This window comes from Eretmochelys imbricata, chromosome 12, assembly GCF_965152235.1.
Source record: "Eretmochelys imbricata isolate rEreImb1 chromosome 12, rEreImb1.hap1, whole genome shotgun sequence".
Lineage (NCBI taxonomy): Eukaryota > Metazoa > Chordata > Testudines > Cheloniidae > Eretmochelys > Eretmochelys imbricata.
The window spans coordinates 41,120,645-41,145,849 of NC_135583.1; the positions used below are offsets into that span (position 1 = coordinate 41,120,645).

The window sequence follows — 25,205 nt, forward strand, 5'->3', positions numbered from 1 at the left end:
CAGCCACCTACTCCCTCCATGGGTGCTAGGGCTACCTGGAAGTTCTGTGTCACAGGAGATGGAGGTGAACACAGCTGTTTCAGTCAACAGGAACAAAGTGATCCCTCCCCTCCCCTCGGGTCATTTCTGCCTTGTTCCCCAACAGAGACCTGGGTATGGGGGGGGGGGGGGGGCGCAGGGGAGAGCTAACAGGGTTGTGCCACTTGAGGACCACATAACCACACACCCAGGGCTAATCAGAAGCAGTGTAGGTGGGTGCTGTAGCAGTGGCTTCCATGGTAGGGAGCAGGTATCTAATTCCTGGGGCAGTACCACCAGCCCTGGTTCCTGGAAGATGGTGGCTTCAGACAGGACAGTACTTTCACAGTGTGAACTATTTTATTTTATTTATAATATGTGAACAGCTTTTCAAGCCATTTCACTATTAGACCACTGGGTAGATTAGGCCTAAACTAGCCCCACCCAGCACTGAATGCCGTGAACCATCCCCTCTCCTTCCCCCAAAAATGGGTCTTGTGCTAGAGGCCAGGTAGAGAACAAAGGTAAGGTAAAGAGCCAGCTGGACACTAGAGCATTGCGGGGAATTCTGTACCTGAAAAATCCCACAGCCCAGCTCCTTCCACACGTAGGATCTCCCATTCTTCCATGGGGGGGGGAGAAAGGATGAGATGGAGTTCAGTGTGCTCTGCAGTGTTACGGGCCTGTCCTTTGGTCCTTCCTGCTACATGGGTCCCGCAGTGGTGTAAGCTAGGGGCCTTAGCACCTCGGTTTATTGGTGGCAGTAGTGGGCTGCACATTGAAGAGCCGCTTCAGGAAATACAGCTGCAGAACTCCCGAGAGGACAATGACGAGGCTCTGAGCCAGTGACCACCAGTTCACATAGTTATAGTTGGACTGAAGGATGAAATAGTCAGCTGCTTTCCTCATCCGGGCAAAGTTATAAAAGCGCCACATGTGGAAGACATGGGCCTGCAGCTTGTGGGTGCTCTCCTGCAAAGAGCACAAGGACAGGTAATGAAATACTTCTTCCAACCTTTGATTAGACTGTGGTACTCAATGCCACGAACTTGGCAAGATCCAATGGATATTATTGTTCATGCTAATGGTTTTAGAATACCTTTAACTATGTGCTTCAGGGCTTAAGCTAATCTTTGGTAGTGGGGGTTGGGATGAAACCTTCATGGGGACATTATCCCACATCTGCCTTCTGCCAGGTTTCTTGAATATTTCTGTGAAGCATCTGGTGCTGGCCACTGTCAGGCAGGATACAGGAGTAGATGAACCTTAGGGCTGATCTGGTCTGGCAGTTACTAAGTTCCTGTGAGAACCAGTAAGGGGAAGAATGGAAGCCCCCCAGACCTCGCACAGAGCCTGCAGGAACAGATCTTTCACCATTTGGGATTGAATGACAAGAGCAGAGTGTTTCAGGAACAGAACAGGAGCCTGTTGAGTGATACATTCCATCCAGATTCCCAGCAGCAAGCCCCATCCAAATTCACATGCCCCATTGACATAATCTCTCCCTCAGCCACCCTTCCTGTTTTTCACACAACCCCCTGTGACCGAAAGCACCACTGTATTCACACGCTACACACTACTGTAATCTGTGTTGAATATAGGCCTTGTGAGGTGTCATTTGGAAACTAAAAACTTGCTTGTCAATTTCCTGGTGAGATGTACGCAGCAACATGATCTGTAGAGTTATGAATTCCCCCTGTATGGTGGTGATAGCACAGCCCTGGCTAGGCAGAAGTTGTTCAGGACAGATCTGTTTAACACAGGAATGTGCGCACCTCAATTTAGATCTAAGGAGTAAACAGTGTCCTCAAGACAGCAAAACGGGGAAGTGACAGGAGACAAGCTGCATTTCAGCATATACAGGGGAGAAGAATGATCATGGAGCCACTTTCACCACCAATCTCCATGTCGCCACCTTTAGAGTTTGAATAAACTTTGCTTTGAGGGTTAATCCTCAGAAGAATCCACTTCAGAAGGTGGTTGGCCTATAAAAGCGAGGGGCAAAACCACCCCAAAGCTCTTGCTGCTTCTCTTTCACCTAAGATGACAAAGGAGCCAGTCCTTTGACTTTAGGAGAGATCCTGACCGGAGAATTGTCAGCAATTTTGCTAAGGATTTTACCTTCAACCAAGTCTAGTTTGTTGAGTTTTAGCTACTAGACAGTGCTTTATCTTTAGTTTTCTTGTAACCACTTCTGACTTTAATGCCTTATACTTGTACTCGCCTAAAATGTCTTTAAGAAATAAAATGAGTTTCTTTAACTACAATCAGAACTAATCCAATGCTGTGTTTGAACTGAACTGTTTGGGTAACTCCAGTTTGGGTAGTAAACTTGAGTATTGACCCCTTAGAGGGGCAATGGGCTTCTAATACCTGAACTACTCAGCAGAGGGCTGGACAGCACAGAACACATTTTGGGGAAAATTCAGGACTGGGAGTGTGTTGGGGTCACCCTCCAGGTAGTAACCAAGCCAGACGGTGACGAGCATTGCAGACAGGCTGCAGGGCTGGTTGGCTATACACAAACAGTCAAGGTGTGACCTGCATGCTGTTTGTGGTCATTGCAGGTTGGGAGCTACAGCAGCAAAGCATTGTGAGGCCCCCAGGGCTACAAGGCAGGCAATGACAGAGTTACTCACTGATCTGGATTGCACCCCAGAATGTGACACACACCCCCATTCCTGGCTCTCTCCAGAGCCAAGTGTCTGACTGGTTTTACACTACTCCAGTTGCTGCCCCTTGTATGTTTCCTGGGAGCAGTAGTTATCCTTAGCTCCCCATTTATTTTCATGTGCCTCATTTTCAAAACCAAGATGCCTGTTTGAGCTTGCCTCAGCCCTGCAATTGATTCCCAGGCAGCTGACAGTGCAAATAAAACATTACCTCAATTGCCTCCAGTGTGTCATTAATTTTCTTCCTTTCTATGTCTGGCAAGTTTTGCAGGTCAAAGCCTTCATAGAACACACCGAAGCTGAGATAAACCTGCAGGAAACCGAAATGGTTGAGCCGATTGGTCAAGCACAGCTGGTAAAAACCTGTAGAGAGAAGTGGTTCCAAGCATCAGAGGAGAGCAACAGGTGCGGTGACAGTCAGACATTACCCCACTGTTAGCTCCCATTTGCCCCTTCTCTGCAGCAGAGACATGGTCTCTCTGAGCTTAGCAGCTGCAGAAAAGCTTGGCTGCCCGTATAGTCAAGTTCTGAGCTCAGTATCACACATGCTGTGTGTAGCAAGACTTTTACAGGCCTATGGCTTAGATCATTAATGATCTGCAGGCTGCCCTTGGATTGGAGTAGTCCAGATCTCATGTAGGCCAGGGAAGTAGCGGGGTGGCAAGAACCTGTCTCTTTGGTTGGGAAGTTCATCTGTCCTCGTACATCCTGGGAAGTGCCCATTTGGAGGCCGTTGGGATCGTTTGCAGTGGCCAAGACGTGTCTGTCATGTCCAATTCCCGAAGTTCGTTGTACCTGAAGCCAAGAGATATGGAGCAGAACAGGGAACTTTGGGTGCAGGTCTGAGTTCTAGCAAAGAACAAGCCTGACTGATGCTGTCCTCGGGAATTCCCACGGAAACGGATGGGGCCATGTTGCTTATAAAGGCAGCAAAGCCCATGACTGATCTTAGTGGCATTTACTACACAGCTAAACTCACCTTGAGTGGGCGCCCGTGAGTTTACAGGAGCCGCAGCGTCCTGAGCAGACCAGACAGGCTACACAGAGGCACCATCTGGAGGAACGAGCACAGGACTGGGAAAGTCCTGGCTCTCCACACAGTGTATGGCTGGATGGTTCAGTTCCTGTCAGTGAAATGGGGAGAATGCTACCACTCTGCAGGGTGAAAGATAAGAGCTTCCACCTGGCAACTAAGTGGTTCCCTGTGCACTCAGGCCAAGCTCCAGGGGATGCAGGATCAGAAAGGAAGGCTGGGGCAAGGAGAACCTGCTGAGTCAGTGCAAGGACACCAAGGATTTGGCCCAGTTTTGCGCTGGACAGTGTAATTCTCCTCTCCCGCAATCCCCTCTCTCTCCCCAACCACTTTGGGGGTTTCCAATGGACCTTGACATCAACCCTAGTATTTTCATTCCTAGTCTGTGTACTGATCCATGCCACGGCTAATAGAGATCTAGCTAGCACAGGGCTGGCCCCCAAACACGTTCCATGACTGGGCAGTGAATTCGCTTCCCTCCATGTACAGTCACCCCCGAGCAGGAGCTGTTATGGTTCAACCCAGCCCTCCTTGCCCTTTACGCATGCAGCAATCAGTACGTCCAGCTGCACATCTCCCTTGCTTTGGAACAGGCTAAAAGAAGGGTGGGGGAGCACCTTGGGCTTGAACACCAGCTCAGTCCCCCGAATCCTGGAACAGCTCCAGCCCCTCTGCCTACAGCCCAGCTGCTTTGCTCCACACGCAGACAGATAAAGGGAGCCGCTGATAAACCCGAATAGTGACAAGAGTGCCAGGCACAAACTCCCAGCTCTACTTCAGTCGGGCCTGTGTAAACAGAAGCTGGGAAGTTGCAGGGTTTAAGATAAGAGGACTGGAGGGCTCCATCCCAGGCTGGAGCCCAGATAAACAACCATGCAGCAGGAGACCTGGGATATTCCTTCCACACACACCCCAGGAGACAGGAAGGTCTCCTGTTGTGAGTGCTTAGCTGAGTCCATGCACTATGGAACCTCCTGCCAAGCAAAGATCCAATCAACACTGGAAGCTGGCTACTAGCACTCGCCCCTCTGCTACCAACTTGGCAAAGTTCCCCAGGAACCTTTGGAACAGCATATTCTCCAGAACAAGGAGACATTCTCTCCACTGAGGTCAAAGCCAAAGCTGGGAGTTCCTGACGTAATCACTAGTTGAGCCTCTAATAGTCACCACAATACAATCAAGTTCCAGTTTCCTCAACAGAGGGGAGCGCCCCAGGAGCAGCATGGCAGGGCCTTAACTTTTAGTAAGGGGGAGTTTACAAGAAAGTTAGTCAAAAATGCCCTAAAAACAGTCCTTAGACTCAGCCTGGAGCGAGGTCACTAGAAGGCAGGCGCTCCCCTTCACAAACCAAACAGGAAGGTGAGGTGGGGGCAGGGGAAGAGGGTATTTGAGCCACCCTCTTGTTCAGGAGAAAGAAATCCAACTCCAGTGAAGCCAATAGAAAGGAGAGTAAACTATGGCAGTAAGAGGGGAAAATGGAAGTCAGGTGGGTTAAAAGGGGATGTTTAAAGAATAGCTTTAAAGAATGAGAAAAATATGATGCCATTATATGAATCACTAATAAACCATCAGCTAAAATGAAAGAGAGAGAGAGATCAGGGCTTCTGTTCTCCCTCTCATAACGTAGGGGACAGTCAATGAAATGAGAGAGCAAAATGCAAAACTAACAGGAAGCAAACACTTCCACCTGTGAGATTAGACTGCGGAACTCATTGCCAGAGGATGTTGCTGTGGCCAAGAATTAGCAAGAGTCAAAAAGGGACTGGACATTTATACGGGTAACAAAAATATCCAGAGTTATAATAGTTAATGCTAACAAATTTTGGGAGAGACAATAAACCTCATGCTTCAGGATTTAAACCCATCTCTTTAAGGAATTAGGAAAACACCTAATGTTTGTGTGTGGAGGTGACAAGTCAATCACCCCACACCTGCCTAATACAAGGCTGGTTCCACCTTCCTCTGAAGTATCTGGTTCTGGCCACTGTCAGAGATTGGGCACTGGACTAGAGGACAACTCCTGTGTGCTACCAGGATAGAACACAGTACTCATCACCTTACTTCAAGGGATACAGGAAAAATAGAGGGGGTTCAGGGACAAGGATGGAAGTTTTGAGGACAAGAAGAATGGGACTGTTCAGTTCAAAGGAGACGTAAGAAGGGACAAAATAGAGGTGTGGAGAAGGTAGATGGGGCACTCCTATTCACACCCACTCAGAAAACAACAGCAAGCAGACACTGAAAGTGAAAGGCAGCAAGTTGATATAGAAGATACCATTTTTAAAGGTTCTGAAGCCAGAAGGGACCATTAGATCATTTAGTCTTATAAAAAAAATCCTTAGCTAGTCGTTTTGAGTGCAATTAGAACCAACAGCTGCCAAATTCCAGTGGAAGTTGAGTGCTCCAAATAACCCAGCACCCCAGACAGCTGGCCATCCTGATAGCTGGAAAGATTCAAGAGTTTGTCCTTTTTTCAGTTAGGGATCTTTTGTGCATGCGATGCAAATGTTACAGTACAGAAACTGCCTGCAATATTTTACACAATGAACAGTTAATCTGTGGAACTCACTACTGTAAGAGCTGAGACAAACTTTAGGATTCAAAAAAAGGTTGGAGATTTAAGCGAACACTGAGAACATCCAGAGTTACACTAACTAGGATTTTTTAAAGTAACTGTTTTTGGGAGCTATCAGCCCTCCTGCTTTAGGACTTAAACCAGCTACTGACTGAAAGCCTCTCTCTAAGAGCAGGTTACTGCCTAATTGTTGACTACAGGATCCATTCTACCTTCCCCATGAAGCAGCTGGTACTGGCCATTGCCAGAGACCACGACAGATGGATCCACTATAGCAATTCCTCGTTGGATACGCAGCTGTCTGGCTGCAGGAAGTTATTTATTTTACCAGGAAATTCTATTAAGCTGAAAACCTGCCGTTTGCAAGAGTCCTCCCCAGCACTCGGGTCCCCAGCACTCACCTCATAGCTGAAGTAGAAGTAGCCACTCTGATGTGCAAACTGCCAGAAGCACTCGGTGCCACCCGCAGGGATAACAATGGCGAAGTCATAGCGATCAGCTCCACGGAAGAGAGGCTGCTCACTGGAGCCACTCAGGGGCTCAGTCTTCGGGCTCCTGGCAGGGCCTGTCAGACTAAGCAGCCCCACAGTCACAGCCAAAGGAAAGAGCGAGACCATACTGCCTTGTGAGGCTGCCTTGTGGCTGGGGCAGAGCAGGAGCATGGGTCCCAGGATGCAAGGGGGATAATCATTAACTTCACTCCTCACTCCCCGGCTTTTGCCAAACACAGCTGCACTTATCCAAACCTCAGGGGCACTTGGAAGGAGTTCAACTCCTCAAGGTAATCTCAGTGAAATTACCAGGCCTGCATAGGCAGCTGCGCAGTTTGTCCTCATTAGAGTTTAAAAGTCTGATACATTTTGTAAAACCCTGAAGTCCACTTTGCAGAAACGTCACTAGGCACAAACGGTCCTTCCTGGGGAACTGCTTGTTCTGGGAGCAGGCTGGGTGCCCTGCACTCAGACTTCTGTCTACAGCCTACACCTTGGTCTGAAGGACTTGATTATAGTGATTAGTGTGTTAAAACATTCCTAGAAACTTTATTTAGTACAAGAACTATAGACACTGATCACAGAGCAACAATACGCCAAAGACAGGGCAAAGGGCAGGGAGAAAGTCTGGCTAACAGCGAAGTTGAAGAGATTACTTGAGCCACTTGTATCCAGACAGCAATGAGTTTCTCTGGCAAGGTTCCTTCCAGCAACTGCTAGTGCCAAAGGACACGGCTAAGGCAAGCAGGGGACTTCTACCCAGCACCAGTGACAACAGAAGCAGCTCACAGGACCCCTGCAGTTGGGGTATTTCTGCAGCTAGAACCAAAGGAAATTAAATGCATGAGTGTTGGTGAAAGTGAGGGGAAGAAGATACATAAGTGCCTCTGCAATCCACCTGTCCCTAATAACCAGCAGCATCCCACCGGATAGGGGTACAAGACTTTCTGGCACTCCAATTCAGTTAGTTGCTGATGCGATGCTCCTGGCTTCAGCTGGCTCAGGAAGTGAATGCAGGATGAAATTCTGGTCATTAACAGGGTGTCCCACAAAGCTGTCACTAGGCCACTGACCCAGGGATATGCCAAGCTTCTCCCTTTTCAAGGGGGATTATTTACCTGAGGAGAGAATGCTGGGGAGATGCAAATCAAATTTGTTGCAATTGTTATATCCAACACACGAACTGCTTTATTTTACACGATGGGTTTAGACATGGGATTGGATTTCGCACTAGAAGGCAAGGCATGTCTGGTGCCTGCCAGAGATCCCCAGAGACCTTTCAGAGATAATGCACTACTCCAGGAAACAGACAGAAGGAAGGGAATTTTGCAAAGAAGGAGGCAACTCAAACACAAAGTCAAACCAACTGAACACTAACTTTTAACTTGGTGACATCTGGCTCCAAACATTCTAGAAACTAATGAGCACAAAGAAAAAACATCTATTTTTAAAGCATCAAAAAAATGTGGAGGAAGAAATCCCCACTCAATATAAAAATATACAAAGCAGAGAATCGTGGAAACAAATGCCAGTTCCCTGGCCAAAAAGCCAGACTTCTGCCGGTGCAACTCAGCAACAGCTCCTACACCACTGCTTTCCCCTCTCGAAGGGGCTGACGGGCAAATGGAGATCAGCCAAGTGATTCACAATTGGTTTAAGAATATTAATAGAGATAAAACAGTCGGTGACAGGATTACCCTGCCATTCAACCAACACCTGAGTAGAGAAAGCGGTGATCCCAGTTACAGTCCACTCAGGTTCCAGCTCTAACGCTCACAGGGCAAAGGCTGCCAGAGTCCTCACTGTTTCTGAACATATACAAAATGTCAGTATTGTAGCACTTCTACTACAAGACTATTTCCATAGTTACTCAGGCTGCCTTGCTTCTGTTGACAGACAAAGATCTAAATTTAGTGACTCCAGCTAAATACAAGAACTAGGAAGGTTTCCCAAATTCTAGTTAAACTTTGCTTCTTCCAGCTGTAGCATTCAGCTCTGCCAAGCAGCCATGACAATTCTCCACATCATTCCTGTCACATTGCTAGGAAGGGGACTACAACCTTCCTCCCATGGCAGGTGTTGCTTTCGTCCATCTTTTGGAGAGAAATGAGAGCAAGTGTCACTCGAAGAGTTCCTCAACTCCTGTTTTCAGTGGAGTCCCAGCTTTTTCATGGTCCGCCAGCGATCCTTGATCATCACCGAGGTGCGGTTCTCAAAGGGGAACTTTTTGCAAATGATTTTCCAGTTCCCTTCTCCAAACTTCTTCACTCCTTCTCTGATCCATTCGCTTTCCTGCACTGTCCACCTCTGCAAAAGAAGAACAAGGAGTGACTCTTACAGCACAGGTCCTATCACTTCTGCACTAAAGGCTTCTTAGCCTCCTTGGTCCCCCTTTCATCCATACTATCAGCACCTTTTTATAACATAGTTCTTACAACCCCGGCACCTCCTGAAAGTGTATTTATATTTTCAATACTAGCTGCAGGCTTATTTAGGAATTATGTGGTTTATAGAGTGTGTTCTGGTTCTTCGCCTCTTTAGCTGACTTACCTGCTGAGCGGTTCAGGAAGCAGATGCCAGCCAGGATAAGCTGCACACCAGTATTTTAGGCCTCTACCACTTTCCTGGCTTTTAGTGGACAAACTTAAGCCAGGCCCTCCCAATTTAAAGATCTGTGCAACCCAACTCACCCCCTCGTAAGTTCAACGCTTAGATAACGCAAGCATTGATCAAGGTACTCCAGTCCCTGAGTAAATATCATCTGTCAGTGCAGCATCTGGGAGAGTTCTCCATTCAGTGTGCATCAATCACTTGGACTCTTCTAACTGAGCTGATTCCAGAGGCGTAGAAATCTCTGAACAGCAAAAGGGATTTCCCCCTCCCAATCTTTGCTATTGCTTCATTGCTTCACTACCCCTGCAGAGTCCTGCTTTGGGCTGCTGAACGGAGCTGGAGGGCTCTATACTACCTGCTTCTTGGAACCGAGGATTGAAGAGCTGTGGCTATTTCTCCCAGGGGACCCTGAAAAATAAACCAAGAAGAGTCATATTTCAGCATCCACCTTCTGCTGTGCATGCATCTCCCAGAGAAACTGGCTTTAGCCTCTTCGATTACAGGGAGAGAGCGGCATGGCCACCAGGGGAACACCCTTGGCCAGGGTATGGAAAACAGAAACAAATGCCTTTACTTCCTCTAGCTGCTAGAATTCCATGTATTGAAGGGACAGTTGGCCATTCTGATCCAAGCCCTGGTTACCTCATAAGAAGTGTAACTAAAGAAATATAATAACTAAGACTGAGTCAAAAGGAATTACACTTGTCTCAGGTTAGCAAATGTGTCTAAGGAAAAAAAAAGACAGCCTGATCCAAAAAGCTTCCTCAATAGAAATCCCTGTTCATAAATGGAACCATGTTCAGGTCCAAGCAGGGAAGATCCCAGCTGTTAAACAGCATCCAGGAGAAAAGTCTGAGGTGGAATTAATTACATCTTTTGAAAAAAGCCAGCAAATGCTGATCTGCCACCCTACAGCTGTTAACGGGATGGAACTGCTTTTGGGCTGGGTCTCAAACTAGAATAGCAGACAATGACTGACAGGTAGTTTTATCTCAGGTCTGAAACTGTAATGAGAGGGTACTTGCTAAATGTTCCACGATCAGGTACACAATGGATTTAGCAGCTTCCCATTGTTTGGGCCTGCCTAAGAAAGGACATCATCTCCATTGCTGCAGTCCTATAACAGCAACCATAGGCCCAAGCTTTCCTGGGTTATGGGATTTCTAGTCTTTTGGTTTCTGTCAAGTATTCAAGGCAGCAGACAGCCCCAGGGCCAACAGCATGGCTGGGACCAGGAATTAAAGCGTGTGCATGGCAAAAACAGCATACTTACTCTTGTCCAGGAAGAGCTCATCTTCCTCACTCCAAGTGTCCTTTTCTTCTTGCCCATTCGAGGTGTTCCATCTTGCTTTCAGTGGTCTGAAAACACACAACACACACATTTTAATTGCAACAAGCCAGCCTGATTAACAAGGGCTGAAGTGACAGTCACTGCAGACAGCTAAATCAAACATCCAAAAGGACCACAGACCACTGACTAATTACCTAGAGGCCATTGGTAAAACGGTCTAGGACCACCTTGTACCAATGAGTGAAGACTAAGATCAGTGTGCACCACTGGGAAATGTGGGAGCTTGCCTGACAGCTGGATTATGTACGTTTGCTTCACCTCCACAACACATCCATCTCAGTTCACTGCCATTGGACTGGTTTGTAGGTAAAGGGTGCCATGTGTATGTCTGGCATTCAAAGCCACTCAGTGCCATTTTAATAACTACAGGAGGTTCTCTTTGGACCTTAACAGATCCCTGTATAACACACAAGAAGCAACTGAGAGCCAACTAGGTCAGACTTAAGCAGTTGCTGCAAACTGATACAAACACCTGAGCTGCCAAGAAGGTGCCATGCATGTGGCATGAAAGAGACAATGGAATGGGGCAGGAACACTTAGCAAGGGTCATATGCTCCACAAGGCTGCTATGAAATTTTTACTATAGGCAAGGCCAGCTGGCTCCAAACCAATTATGTTCCTTATTTCTCTTGCTCACATGCATGTACTCAACTCCTTACAGAAGATTCAGCTGAAATCAGGTGTATTTAAAATATGTTGCAAATTGATTAGTTTTCATATTACAGCAACTACATGAAGACAAACGCTCCCTGTTAGTGGTACGCTTGTGCATGCCGTCGCCTTGGCAGCACGCAAGCGTTTTCACACAGGTGTATATGAGCGTTTGGGCAGGGGAAGGTTTGAAGCTAAACTTCTGAAGCAAAAGTTGACATCCTTTGTCACCAATAGCCATCACCATCAGCACCACTGCCACTTAAAGCATTGTAACCGAGCTAGGGTCTTCGTCAACAACGAAAGGCAAGAGACAGAGAGTCTGGGAGCGCTGGAAACATGCCAATCTTGGGCGCGCCGCAGGGCACTGGGATCAGCTGACCCTACTGAACTGCACAGAATATTTTACGCTGGTGGCGGTCAACTTCCGAGCATTTTAGCGCTTTGGCACTTAACATTTTAAGCATATAAAACCTGAAATGCTATGCTCTCAACGTGTCTCTTTTCAAGCATGAAACTTCATGCAGCTCAGTAGGGTCTATTCTGCAATCAGTACCCTGAAGTGCTCCTAAGTCTGGGAACTTTATGGAACTACCACGTTTGCCTCATCTCTCCTGGGGAACCCAAGTACTGCTCAGGAAAGGGAATTCCCTGCTGTTTCATTCCTGCAGATCCACAGTACCGCCTTACATGTGCAAAAGCAGAGGCCCTCGTCTGCACAGCCTCCAAGATGCATTAGAAGGGAACCCTGCTACACCCTCATCAAGTCCTGCAGAAAACATGCATCCCAGAAGCCTGGCTCCACAGAACTCTTTGTTCCCGCACATCCATCCACTCCCCCGTTTAACTTGCAGCTAAGTCATACAATACATATACAAGGTACAAAACAAGTGTGGAAGAATTAAAGTAACTTGCATCAATATTCTATTACTCTTAAAATTCCTACATGGTTTAAATTCATCACGGACATGAAAATTTACCTTAATCTGTCCCACAAAACATACCCACAAACTCCAACCTGTGTATTACTAACTGCAGATTTACATAGTCAAATGCATACACTGAGAAGCAGTTTGCAAGGATGTCAAGGGTCAGCATTAAGGTTATTGGAACGTAGGAGGTGAGCTTTCCCATTTCCCACATTGCTAACCACATGTATGATCTACAGGAGTAACAGAACATTTGCTTTAAACTATCCATTTCCACATTTTTGCAAAAGGGAGGGATTTTTAACTTTCTAGTTTTGCTCCGATAAGGTTATATTGTTTAATGTAGCAATGTTAGCTATATGTTCTCAAAGCATTGTGTCTGCATTAGAATACTCAGTGTCACAGATATGCTTCATACTTGGGACTTCTGGAAGACACACGCTGAACATGTGGCTTTCGAACAAGAGTCCTGAATGCAGAAGATACCACCGGCTCCTGGGATGAGTCTGGAGTCTCACTCAGCTCAGTACTCTGGCTGTCCTGCTCCATAATCAGTCTGCTTATAGTCAACAAGCGTTTATTCTTTGGTGGTGATTTAGGTATGTCTGAGGTCTCAGAGGTCTCCAAGGGTGGATTCTCCTCTTCTCTGTGTCTCTTGAGTCTGTGGGATACAGAAGGGGACAATTGCTTGGGGAAAGAAAAGTCTGTTTCATCCAGTTTGGTAAAGGCTGCATCAGAATCTTGGGAATTTGACAAGGTCTTGAAAGCTTCTCTCAGAGCAGAAATCCCAAATGTTGTTACAGTTCCAGGCGGTTGCCTGTAAAATAAATGAAGCTAAGCAGGTTACATCAACAATTTCAACAATACAATGCTCTACTTCACTAAAATCACAGCTGCTCCCCTCACTCTGCCACACAGCTAAGCTCCTACCAAATTCACATCCATGCAAAAGCACATCACAGACCATGAAATCAGACCTTCCCCCGTGAAATCTAGCTATTGGAGGGGACGGGGAGAGACAGGGCTGGGAGTACCCCAACCGGGGACCGCTCTCATGCACCAGGCTCCAGCTGCTAGTCCTGTCCTGTCAGGGATGGGACTTCCTCTTCCCCAGCATGGCCACTTTCAGGGGGAGGTCAGACCCACCTCCGGGTACCTCTCCCAGCTGCAGGAAGCTCTATGGCTGCTGACTTCAGAGCCCAGCTCTGAAGGCAGCGCAGAAGTGCTGGTGGCAATCCTCTCGCCCTTCCCCCCCTCCACAGTCCCCTTTGGGGTCAGGGCCCCCATGGTTACAACACCACGAAATGTCAGGTGTAAACATCTAAAAACATGAAATTGACTAATTTTAAAACCTTCTGGCCATGAAATTGATCAAAATGGACAGTAAATTTGACTGCTTTGACCATTTAACAACTCTCTTCTCGTTCTTTTCTTTTATAATAAAACCTTTAGTTTTAGATACTAATGGATTCACTGGCAGTGTGGTATTTTGGGTAAGATACAGACTAGTACTGATCTGGCAATGTGGCTGGCCCTTTGGGGAATCAGAAGAACATTCTGTGTGCTGAACAGAGTTTTAAAAAACTTCGCACTATTTGCTGATTGGGAGCCAGAGAACTGGAATACAATAAAGGGAGCTGTGTGATTTCTTTTTTAGCTTTTTGATAACTATCGTGGGAGATCAGCAGCACAGTTTGGGACTAGTTGGTGAATCTAACTTCAGTGTTAACCACCAGTTTGGGAGAACATGCTCTCCTTTTTGCAGCCTGCCCTGACCTTCGCATTTTCAGCGTCGGCTACTATAGACACCTCAGATCACAGCATCCATCTGTTTTATCCCTCCAAAGAATGCCAAACTAAATGCCATTAACCAAACCTATGTCCTCTGAACCACGGACACACCAAAACCCTTCTGTAAACGTAAGACCCTCTCTCATTCACCACCTGTCACAAGGGGACTCCTTCCCTTCCTTTAGTCCAAACACTCACTAGGGTACTCTTCAGAAAAAAGATCAACATTTTAATTCAGAGATAGACAGCCTGGTGAAAAATCCTAAAGTAGTAGTCCCTGGGGCAGCACCACTGCATTGGCACATGGCAAAAAATTATAGCTGCCTGCACACAGTGAAAGCAGTGGGTGCTACAATTCAGAAGCAAAATTCTGGCAAACTTCATCCACCATATGTGGCCAGATTTCCTCTCCACATTGCGAATGCATCACCATCGCTGCTCACCTCCCAGAGTCCTTTGAAGACATTTCCACAGAGTCTGGAGCCGCCGCTGGTGGTTGCTTAGCTACTTCCACAGAGTCTGGAGCCGCCGCTGGTGGTTGCTTAGCTACTTCCACAGAGTCTGGAGCCGCCGCTGGTGGTTGCTTAGCTACTTCCACAGAGTCTGGAGCTGCCGCTGGTGGTTGCTTAGCTACTTCCACAGAGTCTGGAGCCGCCGCTGGTGGTTGCTTAGCTACTTCCACAGAGTCTGGAGCCGCCGCTGGTGGTTGCTTAGCTACTTCCACAGAGTCTGGACCTAATGCCAGCTTCTTAGTTTCATCAATATATTCTGAATTCAAAGTGTTTTTCGCCATCTTTGACAGGAAGAAAGCGCATAATAATTACAAAGAGAACTCCATGGAACTGCATTTATTTTACTCCCATTCCACAGGCATGGAACATTAATTAATTAATTAAGTGCACATTCCCTGCAATTATTTGCTGTTCTATGGTCAAGGTGCTATTTGGTATATTGGAGATAAGATAACAACTGCGGTCATTTGTCAGGTGTTCTGCAGTAGTTATATGTGCAGAGTTAAGTTACCTTGATTAAGAATTATAATAATGACCAAGTAATTTTATAGCATGGAACCTCAAGAGAGGGTCTGAATTTTAAACGCTAAAAATTTATTCCCTTGGTGCTCTGGTCCCAAAACTTTAGAGCCAGACATGTGTATCTGACTTCTGAGTACAAGTCAAAAATATTACATGTCGATAAGACAAAGAAACAAATTGGTAACTTCTTTCCAATTCATATAATTTGAGACCATTGTATCAACATTATAAAAGTTAACTGCACCTCTGTGAGCCAGAGATTGTATTCTAACTGCACAGAGGTGATTCACCAAGTTTCTCCAAGGATCTACAATCACAGGAGGTGGGACAGGTAAACACTACCCATTGAGTATAACCCCAAAGGATTTTACAAATAGTGGATCAGACCAGTTTCCAGAGGCCCAGGAAACAAAGAAAGGCTTTCGGTACAAAAGGTGAACTTAAAGCAGGGGATTGGGGGGTTGTTCTTGACCTGAAAACTGACCTGAACCTTTAACAAGAGGGCAAGCCCTAGTGGAAGGGTCTGAAGGACTTTGACTCTTACCAGACCCTCATGCGAAAGACGAGTGGCTTCTGGTAAGCTTAATATGCACTTAGACTTTTTACGGTTTTATGACAAATTTTCCTCTGTAATTCTTTTGTTCTTAAATAAATGTGCTTTGCTTTGTGAAGGCTAGCTGGTTCCTTGTCCTTCAGGAAAAAGAGTGAAACCAGGGGTGGGGAGCTAGGTCAGACTGCTGGGATAGTCACAGAGAAATGCAAGCCTAAATCCCAGATCAGAAGGGGGAGTGTCAAGACTCTGCCTATAGAGAGGTGACAGCTGGAGGCCTGAGACCTAAGGGTGTATCCCTTGAACAGAGTACAGAGGGGTTAGAGGTGACATGCATCACATGCCATTTTTCTGCAGACCCTGAGGGGTGACAGGTGGGTGGGGCTGAAATGTGGGTAGCCAGGGTAGACACATACGGTCAAGAGAAAGGGCTCTGAATCCTCCAGGTAGGTCTCCAAGAACTGGAACGCACTCTGCTGAAAAGTCTTGTAGGAAAAATTTCGGATCATCATATGAGACAAATTCTTCTCACGGATAATGCTGAGCAACTCTGTCCTCAGTTTCTAGTCAAGAGGCAAGAACATTCTGAATATCTACAAATAATACAAGTTACAAACACAGGAGCTGGGGGTTTGGGTGGAGAGGGGACTTCCCCACTGACACTTCAACATTACCAACTAATTTACACTGATCTAAATTAGGAAGCAAAAGCCCAAAAAGTCTGGAGTCTGTGTCAGCATTGCCAACTACACTCGCTTTCAGTGCTGGACTACACAATGGTAGCAGCAGACAGAAGCAAAGAAAAGGAAATACATGTCTGGGAACATATTGCACAGCCAACAAGATACTCCATCTCACGCCCCAAAAACTCACATAATCAAACTCACCTGGGTGCTGGGATCCTTTGCCATGTTTTTTTTCAGAATTTTTGAGGCTTTATCAAATTCTCTCTTTTTAATACAAACAATAACAGCCTAGAGAGGAAAAAAAGGATCTCTGTTGTAGCAATTCAACCACATCACCTAAATCAGCTTCACAAACAGGTCGGGGGAGGGATAGCTCAGTGGTTTGAGCATTGGCCTGCTAAACCCAGCGTTGAGAGTTCAATCCTTGAGGGGGCCATTTAGGGATCTGGGGCAAATATTGGGGATTGGTCCTGCTTTGAGCAGGGGCTTGGACTAGATGACCTCCTGAGGTCCCTTCCAACCCTGATATTCTATGATTCTATGAACAGCAAAAGCAAAATGCAAACAAAGTCTGTGATGTTCCTTCCAAACGCTATTCAAGTAACATAGAAATAACGCTATTTGCAAACACCTTAATGAGCTGCTAGCCTGAAATCCTACTACACCCTTCTAACTATCCCATTAATGCAAGGTTACAATTAAGGATTGTGTTACCTGATTTTCATTTGTATGGTGCCATTCAATTAATCTACGTTTACAATAAGTATTTTGCTGGACACCCCTAAAGTTTGAGAACCCATCAGTTCTCACTAAATTTCCTTCGCTTAATTTTAAACAAACAGCCTTCTACAGGACTAGATTTACCCGGCATGTCAATACTAAAAGAAGCTGACGTGGCCCCTCCCCAAAGAGCTTACAAGTAAAGGTAGACAGCATGTGGGTGTAGGAAGCGGGAGAAAACGTGCCAAAGACATTTTGATGAGGCTCAGCAAGTGTCTTGTAGCCTCAGGTTTGTTTATTGTAGTATAATATGCAATAAAACATCATAGTTACATTTTACATATATCATACATGCAAACTTTATCCCAGGCCAGCAAATTGAACAGACCAGTTTGCAGGGGATGACTAGTTGCAATACCAAGTTTTTAGGAGGGATTCTTAGACTCTAAGAGCATTCTGGTTCTACATTTAAGAGGTCCTCCAGTAAAAAGAAGTGAGAAAGGATGAATTATTTCTAATATATTCAATAGAGAAAATGGTAATAGCAAAAGAAAAGTTCTGCTTTTCAGTTCACCTTTAATAGAGTTACAGATCCTGATAGGTGACTATCTTCCTAACAATGGAAAGCTCCCAGAAGTAAGGCAAATGATGGAGAGAAGACCTGAGAAGGGACAACCTTCAGTGTTGTAAGGGAAGCTTTTTTCTTTTAGTTAGATTAAAGCTTACAAAACTCTAAAATATTTGAATGAAAAAGGAGAACTTGACCCTTACAGCTTGTTTCACCATTTTTCTAACAGATTCCATTGCCATCTCAGACACAGGAAATTCTCTTTCAATCAGCTCCAGCACACCGATTGCCGATTCAAGAGGGGTGAGCTCTGACTCTGTATCAAAGGTGCAATCTACAATTAAAAGAAACAATTCATTCCTATTGGTTTTAAAACGGAAACAAATCTACCTGAGCCCAAGAAATCCTCCACAGGAAGCAGCCAAAACAAATAGGCTCAGATTTGCTCAGTTAGGCCACTAATGCTGCAGTAACGGACAAGCAGAGAACAGCACAAACAAAACAATTATGATCAAGAAAGGTTGTCGAAGGTATGAGAGATCCTTGAAAAGAAACATGACAGTTGGTGAGTTTGAAATTAAAAGCAATAACCATTGTGAGCTGAGTATGTGGAGGTTTGCTTTACTTTATACTATAAAGAGAAAAATCATGAATTAACACACTGAATAAAAGTTACATAAGACTATACTAATGCAGTTTAAATGCTCAAACATCAAGAAATTCAAAAGTAAAGTTCTTGCCATAATACTGAAAGGACATTGCTGTCAGATCAAATTTGATCCCCAAGTTTAAGTTTTGCTCAAGTACAACTAGATCTAAGACTGATATACGTGGTTGCTTTACTTAATGTTTTCATTCCAAGTGAAAGCAAAAACAAAGCCTTCTTCACAGAGTTTTCACTCAAACATTGTGTTCTTGTTCTATTACAGGAGAAATGAAGAATGAAATTGATTTACCTATATATTGTTTGTAAAAGAAAGCAGAAGGGACTTTGTTCCAGATGACAGAGATAGAAAACAGAATCCCTGCAAAGAAGCCAGGTTTTTCTTAAACAAAAACTTTTGTTTGGGTTTTAGGCTCTTAATAACAGAATGTTTGAAGTTTACCCCACATGTTGCTTTCAAGTGACAATGCTAAACAGGAAAAAAGAGAAAAAAAAAAAGAAATCGTACTTCAATCTGAAAGTTCTACCTATTAGTGTTCGATTCCTATAACTGAAAAGAGTGAAAACTACTTTGTTATTTCCCAGATTGTTTACCCTGCACATTAACTACCCTTTGAGAAGACATGCATCTGAAGAAGTGGGTATTCAGCCACAAAAGCTTATGGTCCAATACGTCTATGAGTCTATAAGGTGCCACAGGACTCTGCTGCTTTTACAGATCCAGACTAACACGGCTACCCCTCTGATACCTTTGAGAAAAGCCACTTTTGACTATTTTGGTTCTGGTCAGACGCACTATCCCTACTATTATCAGGCCCATGCCCTCTCCTCTGGAGAAATGATCCTTATAAATAAAAAAACCACAAGCAGATTATTTCAAGGAATTACAACAGAAGTTTCAGAGGCCTTTATCCAAACCTGAACTCCAATTTTAAAAAATCCGAACAGAGTAGATGGTTCTCCTCGGCCAAACAGTAGATAAAGACTGATTTAAACAGAACGGTCCCGCGCTGCACTGTGCAGGGGCCATACAGTGAGGTGAACGCAGTTTTGGGAACAGGGCTGAGCACCAGTAAGACGAACTGTGGCGCTTTTCTCTCGTACCGAGGTTCTCTCCCTCCTCAATTCTTGAAAGAAACTGCATGATCCGGAGCAGCCGGGAGATTGCAGGCTCCTTAACCAGGGGCCGCAGCAGCAGAGCTGGAGAGAGAAGAGGACAGAGAGCTTGGGACACCCCAGTCAGAAACACCGCCCCGCCCCCCGGCCCCGCCGTTGGACCCCAGAGCCCCCTGCCCGGGCGCCGGCCCCGGCCCCCTCCCCGGGCGCCGGCCCCGGCCCCCTGCCCGGGCGGCCCCTCCCCGGGCGGCCCCTCACCCTGCATCACGTCGCGGAACTCGCGGAAGTCCTGGTACCGACGGGCCCGATAGGCCCCCACGGCCTGGTGGAAGTAGAACTGCAGCACCCAGCGGTTCACCGTCTCCTCGGGGGCGCGGAGCCCCAGCGCCCCCTTCCCAGCCGCCATGGGCCCCCGCCGGCTCCGGGAGACCCGCCCGCGCCCGCCGGCCATCCCGCGCCAGGATTCGGAAGTGACGCGCCCAGCACGACGGAAGTGACGGCATCCCGCCGCTGCCCTCTCCCCTCCTGAGGGAAAGCGAGCGCCCCCTACACTTCCTCCTCTTATTGCTAAGCGGGGCCCACGGACGACTACAACGACCGGCATGCACTGCGGCCGGCGGCTCCCAACATGCCCCGCAACCCACCGCCGGGTCTGGCCTGCCCTGCGTTGCGCGCCCCCTGCCGGCCTGGAGGAGCCATGCAGTGGCCGGCTGGTTGTGCAAAGCCCCTGCGGAGGGGGTTTAAGCCCGTGTTCTGCGTGGGAGCCGGGTCCCACCCGCAGCCCGGACATTAGCCAGCGGGTCCAGCCCAGTGGTGAGCTGGAGCCGGTTCGCGAGACCCGGTTGTTCCACGAGTGACAATTGGTTCTAAAAGGGCTTCTAAATTTAACCACCGGCATAAGTGGTGCCTTAGGTGCCGACTCCCTGGGTGCTCCGGGGCTCGAGCACCCACGGGGAAAATTTGATGGCTGCAGAGCACCCACCAGCAGCTCCCCGGCCCGCGCCCGGCCTCAGCTCACCTCCGCTCCGCCTCCTCCCCTGAACGCGCCGCCCCGCTCTGCTTCCCTGGCCCCCCACCCCCCGTCCCCAGCTCCCCGCAAATCAGCTGTTCGCGCGGGAAGCTGGGGCAGGCTGAGAAGCAGGAGGCGGCTTCGCAGTCAGGCCCAGGGAGGCGGAAGGGAGCTGGGGAGGGTGCAAGGAGGGCCGCCTGTGCCGCATCAGATAACCCGGAGGGGGGGCGCAGGGGAACCGCTCCCCGCCCCAGCTCACCTGCACCTCCCTGGGCCTGAGCAGGAAGCCCCCGCCTGCTTCTCAGCCCTCCCCAGCTTCCCGCCAAACAGCTGATTCGCGGGGAGGGTGCACGGAGAAGCAGAGCAGGTCAGCGTAGCGTATTCAAAGGAGGAGCGGAGGTGAGCGTGGGGTGGGGAGCTGCCGGTGGGTGCTCTGCACCCACCAAATTTTCCCCGTGGGGGCTCCAGCCCCGGAGCACCCAGAGAGTCGGTGCCTAAGGCGCCACTTTTGATGTGATCAGTGGGTGAGCGGTCGCTCCCCCTGCTCCCCCCCAGCTACACCCCCCCACCCCTAGAAGCCAGAGGGACCTGCCGGATGCTTCCTGGGAGTTGCTCCAGGTAAGCATCTCCAGGACTCCCCACCTCGCCCCCCAGCAGGTGCCTTTGGCTCTTAGGGGTGGGCACCCACTACGGTGGCCCACGAGACTCTCCTGCCCAGTTCTGGGGGCAGTCAGGGGAGGGGGGTGGATGGGGCAGGAGTCCTGGGGGGGCGTCAAGGAACGCGGGGAGGTTGGATGGGGCAGGATTCCCGGGGGGCGGGGGTGGGCAACGACCCCCTCGTGGGGTGAGGAGGGAACCCGTTGTTAAGATTTTGGCAGCTCATCACTGGTCCAGCCCTTCCCCGTCCCGTTGTCAGGCCTGGTCCACACGATAACAGCCCCTGCCTGCAAACAGACCAGCTCAAGTCCATCCCCGGTGCTGCACCCGCGGGGTCCTTTGGGGGTCAGTCAGCCTATTGCACCCACCATCCACTCCTCGGGAGTATCAGCCGCCTTCCTTTCCTCTGTCCTGTGGAGCCGAGCAGTGAAAGACGGGGACCCGCGACCCCTGCCTGGTCCCTGTGCCCTGATTAAAAGCGGCTCCACACTTTGTAATCGCCTTGGTTCCAGCTTCCTCATACACATAACTACAAGTTGGCTAAAAGCATTCTCCTAATCGCTAGTAACAAATTAGTGACGATTGAAAAGCTTTTTCAACATATAAGAGCAGGAATTGAGTGACCACCTTTTCTCTTAACTGTCCAGAATATAGTATCAACAACTCAGAGGCCCAGAAAATATTGTCTTCCCTTGACACCACCCTTTTGAGTCCCATTAATAATCTTGGATGAACTATGTTTGAGTCTTGCTTATGTACCACCCTCAGTTTGAAGTTGTGCTACTAAGGTATGTCCACATCTTGAATACTGTATGCAGATGTGGTCACCCCATCTCAAAAACAATCTATTGGAATTGGAAAAGGTTCAGAAAAGGGACACAAAAATGATTAGGGGTAAGGAACGGCTTCCGTATGAGGAGAGATTAATAAGACTGGGACTTTTCAGCTTGGAAAAGAGACGACTAAGGGGAGATATGATTGAGATCTATAAAATCATGACTGGTATGGAGAAAGTAGATAAGGAAGTGTTGTTTACTACCTCTCATAACACAAGAAGTAGGGGTCACCAAATGAAATTAATAGGTAGCAAGTTTAAAACAAATAAAAGGAAGTATTTCTTCACACAACGCACAGTCAACCTGTGGAACTCCTTGCCAGAGGATGTTGTGAAGGCCAAGACCATAACAGGGTTAAAAAAAGAACTAGATAAATTCATGTAGGATAAGTCCATCAATGCCTATTAGCCAGGATGGGCAGGAATGGTATCCCTAGACTCTGTTTGCCAGAAGCTGGGAATGAGTGACAGGGGATGTGTCATAAATATAAAGGGAAGGGTAACCACCTTTAAATCCCTCCTGGCCAGAGGCAAAACCCTTTCACCTGTAAAGGGTTAAGAAGCTAGGATAACCTCGCTGGCACCTGACCAAAATGACCAATGAGGAGACAAGATACTTTCAAAGCTACAGTGGGGGAGAAACAAAGGTTCTCTCTGTCTGTGTGTTGTTTTTTGTCAGAAACAGAAAAGGAATGGAGTCTTAGAACTTAGTAAGTAATCTAGCTAGATATGCGTTAGATTCTGTTTTGTTTAAATGGCTGATAAAATAAGTTGTGCTGAATGGAATGTATATTCCGGTTTTTCTGTCTTTTTGTAACTTAAGGTTTTGCCGAGAGGGATTCTCTATGTTTTGAATCTGATTACCCTGTAAGGTATTTACTACCCTGATTTTACAGAGGTGATTCTTTTACTTTTTCTTTAATTAAAATTCTTCTCTTAAGAACCTGATTGCTTTTTTCATTGTTCTTAAGATCCAAGGGTTTGGGTCTGTGTTCACCTATGCAAATTGATGAGGATTTTTATCAAACCTTCCCCAGGAAAGGGGGTGTGGGGTTTGGGAGGATTTTGGGGGGAAAGATGTTTCCAAGTGGGCTCTTTCCCAGTTATATATTTGTTAGACGCTTGGTGGTGGGAGCAATAAAGTCCAAGGGCAAAAGGTAAAATAGTTTGTACCTTGGGGAAGTTTTAACCTAAGCTGGTAAAAATAAGCTTAGGGGGTTTTTCATGCAGGTCCCCATATCTGTACCCTAGAGTTCAGAGTGGTGAAGGAACCTTGACAGGATGGATCACTCGATGATTATCTGTTCTGTTCATTCCCTCTGGGGCACCTGGCATTGGCCGCTGTTGGTAGACAGGATACTGGCTAGATGGACCTTTGGTCTGACCCAGTAGGGCCGTTCTTATGTACTACCCTTTCTTCATTTGCATTTAAGAATATGTGAAAGAGAGAAGGGAGTAACACTCTCTAGCATACTATACAATAGTGCTCACCCAGACCTGAGGATATCCTCACTTCATCCTAATTTCTTCATAGATCTCGTTCTCTTCTAGTTTAGTATATTTGGTGGTATTGTAAATTCATCTTTCATTGACAACAACTCTTCTTCTTCCCCTCACATATAATACTGCTTCCGGGAATCTTGGAAACTGAACTCACTTTAGGAGGATCAGTCGTCCTGCCCCTCTTTTGTTCCTAATGCAAATCCTATCTGAAGACATCTTCCTTTCAATATTCCAGTTAACATACTGCAGGATTTATTCCCATCGACAAATAATTTATGTGAGTGATTTACTTTATAACATTACAGCCAATGACTGCCTTGTCTTCATTATTTCCTTTCTTGTTTTCAATCCCAACATTCTTTTTCTGTTAGATTCCTTTCCTATGTGATGCCAGTTCTAATCCCCAATGGACCTAAATTATCTCTTTGTGTGCCTCCTATAAAAACAAAAAAAATTGCTTCCTGTTGCAAACAATAACCCTACATAGATTCCTAGTGCCTAACAGTGACCCCTCTTTGAAGCACTGCACTGATAGGCTCCAAAAAAGATTGTTCATCCATTTCTAGTCAGTTAGAAAAGTCATTACAAATGGGAGTTCTGTTTGGCTTTCAGGACATCCACACCCTTTCCCTCCCCACCAGGGGCTCACTGGAAGAGAAAGAGGAGGAAAAACAAACAAGAAAAATTAATGTGTGTCAAATGGAAAACAATAAAACTGGGAGGGAAAGAAATGCTATTGGCAAACAAACAAAGGAAAGTAAAAATAATTAAAATCTGCAAGAGCACGAGGATGATGTGTTTTCACCTCTGGATTGAGTTGAGTGACCTCTACAGTGTATACACAGTCATGGGGCAGTTAGAATGGAACTAATTATAACCTGATTGTCACAAGGTTAATTTGTTCGAATGCAGCACTGAAGGGTTAGGAAGGATACAGAGAAATCTACAGATCCATACTGTTTCCTGTTCTGTGAGGCAGGATGACAGAATGATACAGTTTGCTTCGGGTCCCTTACCGTATAAAATGGGCAAGAGCTAATGGAGCAAGCCAGGTGACTCTACTAAACTGATACTAAACTGGGAGGAGTGGTAGATATGCTGGAGGGCAGGGATAGGATACAGAGGGACCTAGACAAATTGGAGGATTGGGCCAAAAGAAATCTGATGAGGTTCAATAAGGATAAGTGCAGGGTCCTGCACTTAGGACGGAAGAACCCAATGCACAGCTACAGACTAGGGACCGAATGGCTAGGCAGCAGTTCTGCGGAAAAGGACCTAGGGGTGACAGTGGACAAGAAGCTGGATATGAGTCAGCAGTGTGCCCTTGTTGCCAAGAAGACCAATGGCATTTTGGGATGTATAAGTAGGGGCATAGCGAGCAGATCGAGGGACGTGATTGTTCCCCTCTATTCGACATTGGTGAGGCCTCATCTGGAGTACTGTGTCCAGTTTTGGGCCCCACACTACAAGAAGGATGTGGATAAATTGGAAAGAGTCCAGTGAAGGGCAACAAAAATGATTAGGGGTCTGGAACACATGACTTATGAGGAGAGGCTGAGGGAACTGGGATTGTTTAGTCTGCGGAAGAGAAGAATGAGGGGGGATTTGATAGCTGCTTTCAACTACCTGAGAGGTGGTTCCAGAGAGGATGGTTCTAGACTATTCTCAGTGGTGGAAGAGGACAGGACAAGGAGTAATGGTCTCAAGTTGCAGTGGGGGAGGTTTAGGTTGGATATTAG

At 46.9% G+C, this 25,205-nt stretch overlaps 2 protein-coding genes across 5 annotated transcripts; both read right to left on the reverse strand.

Moving 5' to 3' along the window:
• Positions 1-367: 367 nt before the first annotated feature.
• TMED6 (transmembrane p24 trafficking protein 6) lies at positions 368-7,994 on the reverse strand. Its single transcript, XM_077831036.1, has 4 exons — positions 6,700-7,994; positions 3,359-3,485; positions 2,902-3,053; positions 368-990 (listed from the first exon to the last, which is right to left on the reverse strand). Exons 1-4 carry the CDS (start codon positions 6,958-6,960, stop codon positions 757-759), a joined length of 774 nt encoding a protein of 257 aa, XP_077687162.1. The 5' UTR covers positions 6,961-7,994; the 3' UTR covers positions 368-756.
• Positions 7,995-8,146: 152 nt separating this feature from the next.
• TERF2 (telomeric repeat binding factor 2) lies at positions 8,147-19,935 on the reverse strand. 4 transcript variants are annotated; one of them, XM_077831033.1, is made up of 10 exons: positions 19,721-19,935; positions 19,451-19,546; positions 17,886-18,016; positions 16,596-16,682; positions 16,125-16,271; positions 14,568-14,917; positions 12,752-12,994; positions 10,676-10,761; positions 9,758-9,810; positions 8,147-9,096 (listed from the first exon to the last, which is right to left on the reverse strand). In XM_077831033.1, exons 1-10 carry the CDS (start codon positions 19,911-19,913, stop codon positions 8,938-8,940), a joined length of 1,545 nt encoding a protein of 514 aa, XP_077687159.1. In that variant the 5' UTR covers positions 19,914-19,935; the 3' UTR covers positions 8,147-8,937. The 4 variants fall into 4 exon arrangements, with proteins under 4 accessions (XP_077687159.1, XP_077687157.1, XP_077687161.1 ...); XM_077831031.1 differs by having other exon boundaries at positions 12,752-13,150; XM_077831035.1 differs by lacking the exons at positions 19,451-19,546; positions 19,721-19,935 and adding an exon at positions 19,265-19,427 and having other exon boundaries at positions 12,752-13,150.
• Between the last annotated feature and the right edge of the window lie 5,270 nt (positions 19,936-25,205).

Coding starts and splice junctions, on each gene's coding strand:
- TERF2 (XM_077831031.1), bottom strand. CDS start 19,913: ATGGCCGGCGGGCGCGGGCGGGTCTCCCGGAGCCGGCGGGGGCCCATG. Junction 18,017..19,450: donor TGAGGAGGGAGAGAACCTCG/GTACGAGAGAAA, acceptor TTTTAATTGTAG/ATTGCACCTTTGATACAGAG. Junction 13,151..14,567: donor TCTTCAAAGGACTCTGGGAG/GTGAGCAGCGAT, acceptor TTTATTTTACAG/GCAACCGCCTGGAACTGTAA.
- TMED6 (XM_077831036.1), bottom strand. CDS start 6,960: ATGCTCCTGCTCTGCCCCAGCCACAAGGCAGCCTCACAAGGCAGTATG. Junction 3,054..3,358: donor CTTCCCAACCAAAGAGACAG/GTTCTTGCCACC, acceptor TTCTCTCTACAG/GTTTTTACCAGCTGTGCTTG. Junction 991..2,901: donor ACACACTGGAGGCAATTGAG/GTAATGTTTTAT, acceptor TGCTCTTTGCAG/GAGAGCACCCACAAGCTGCA.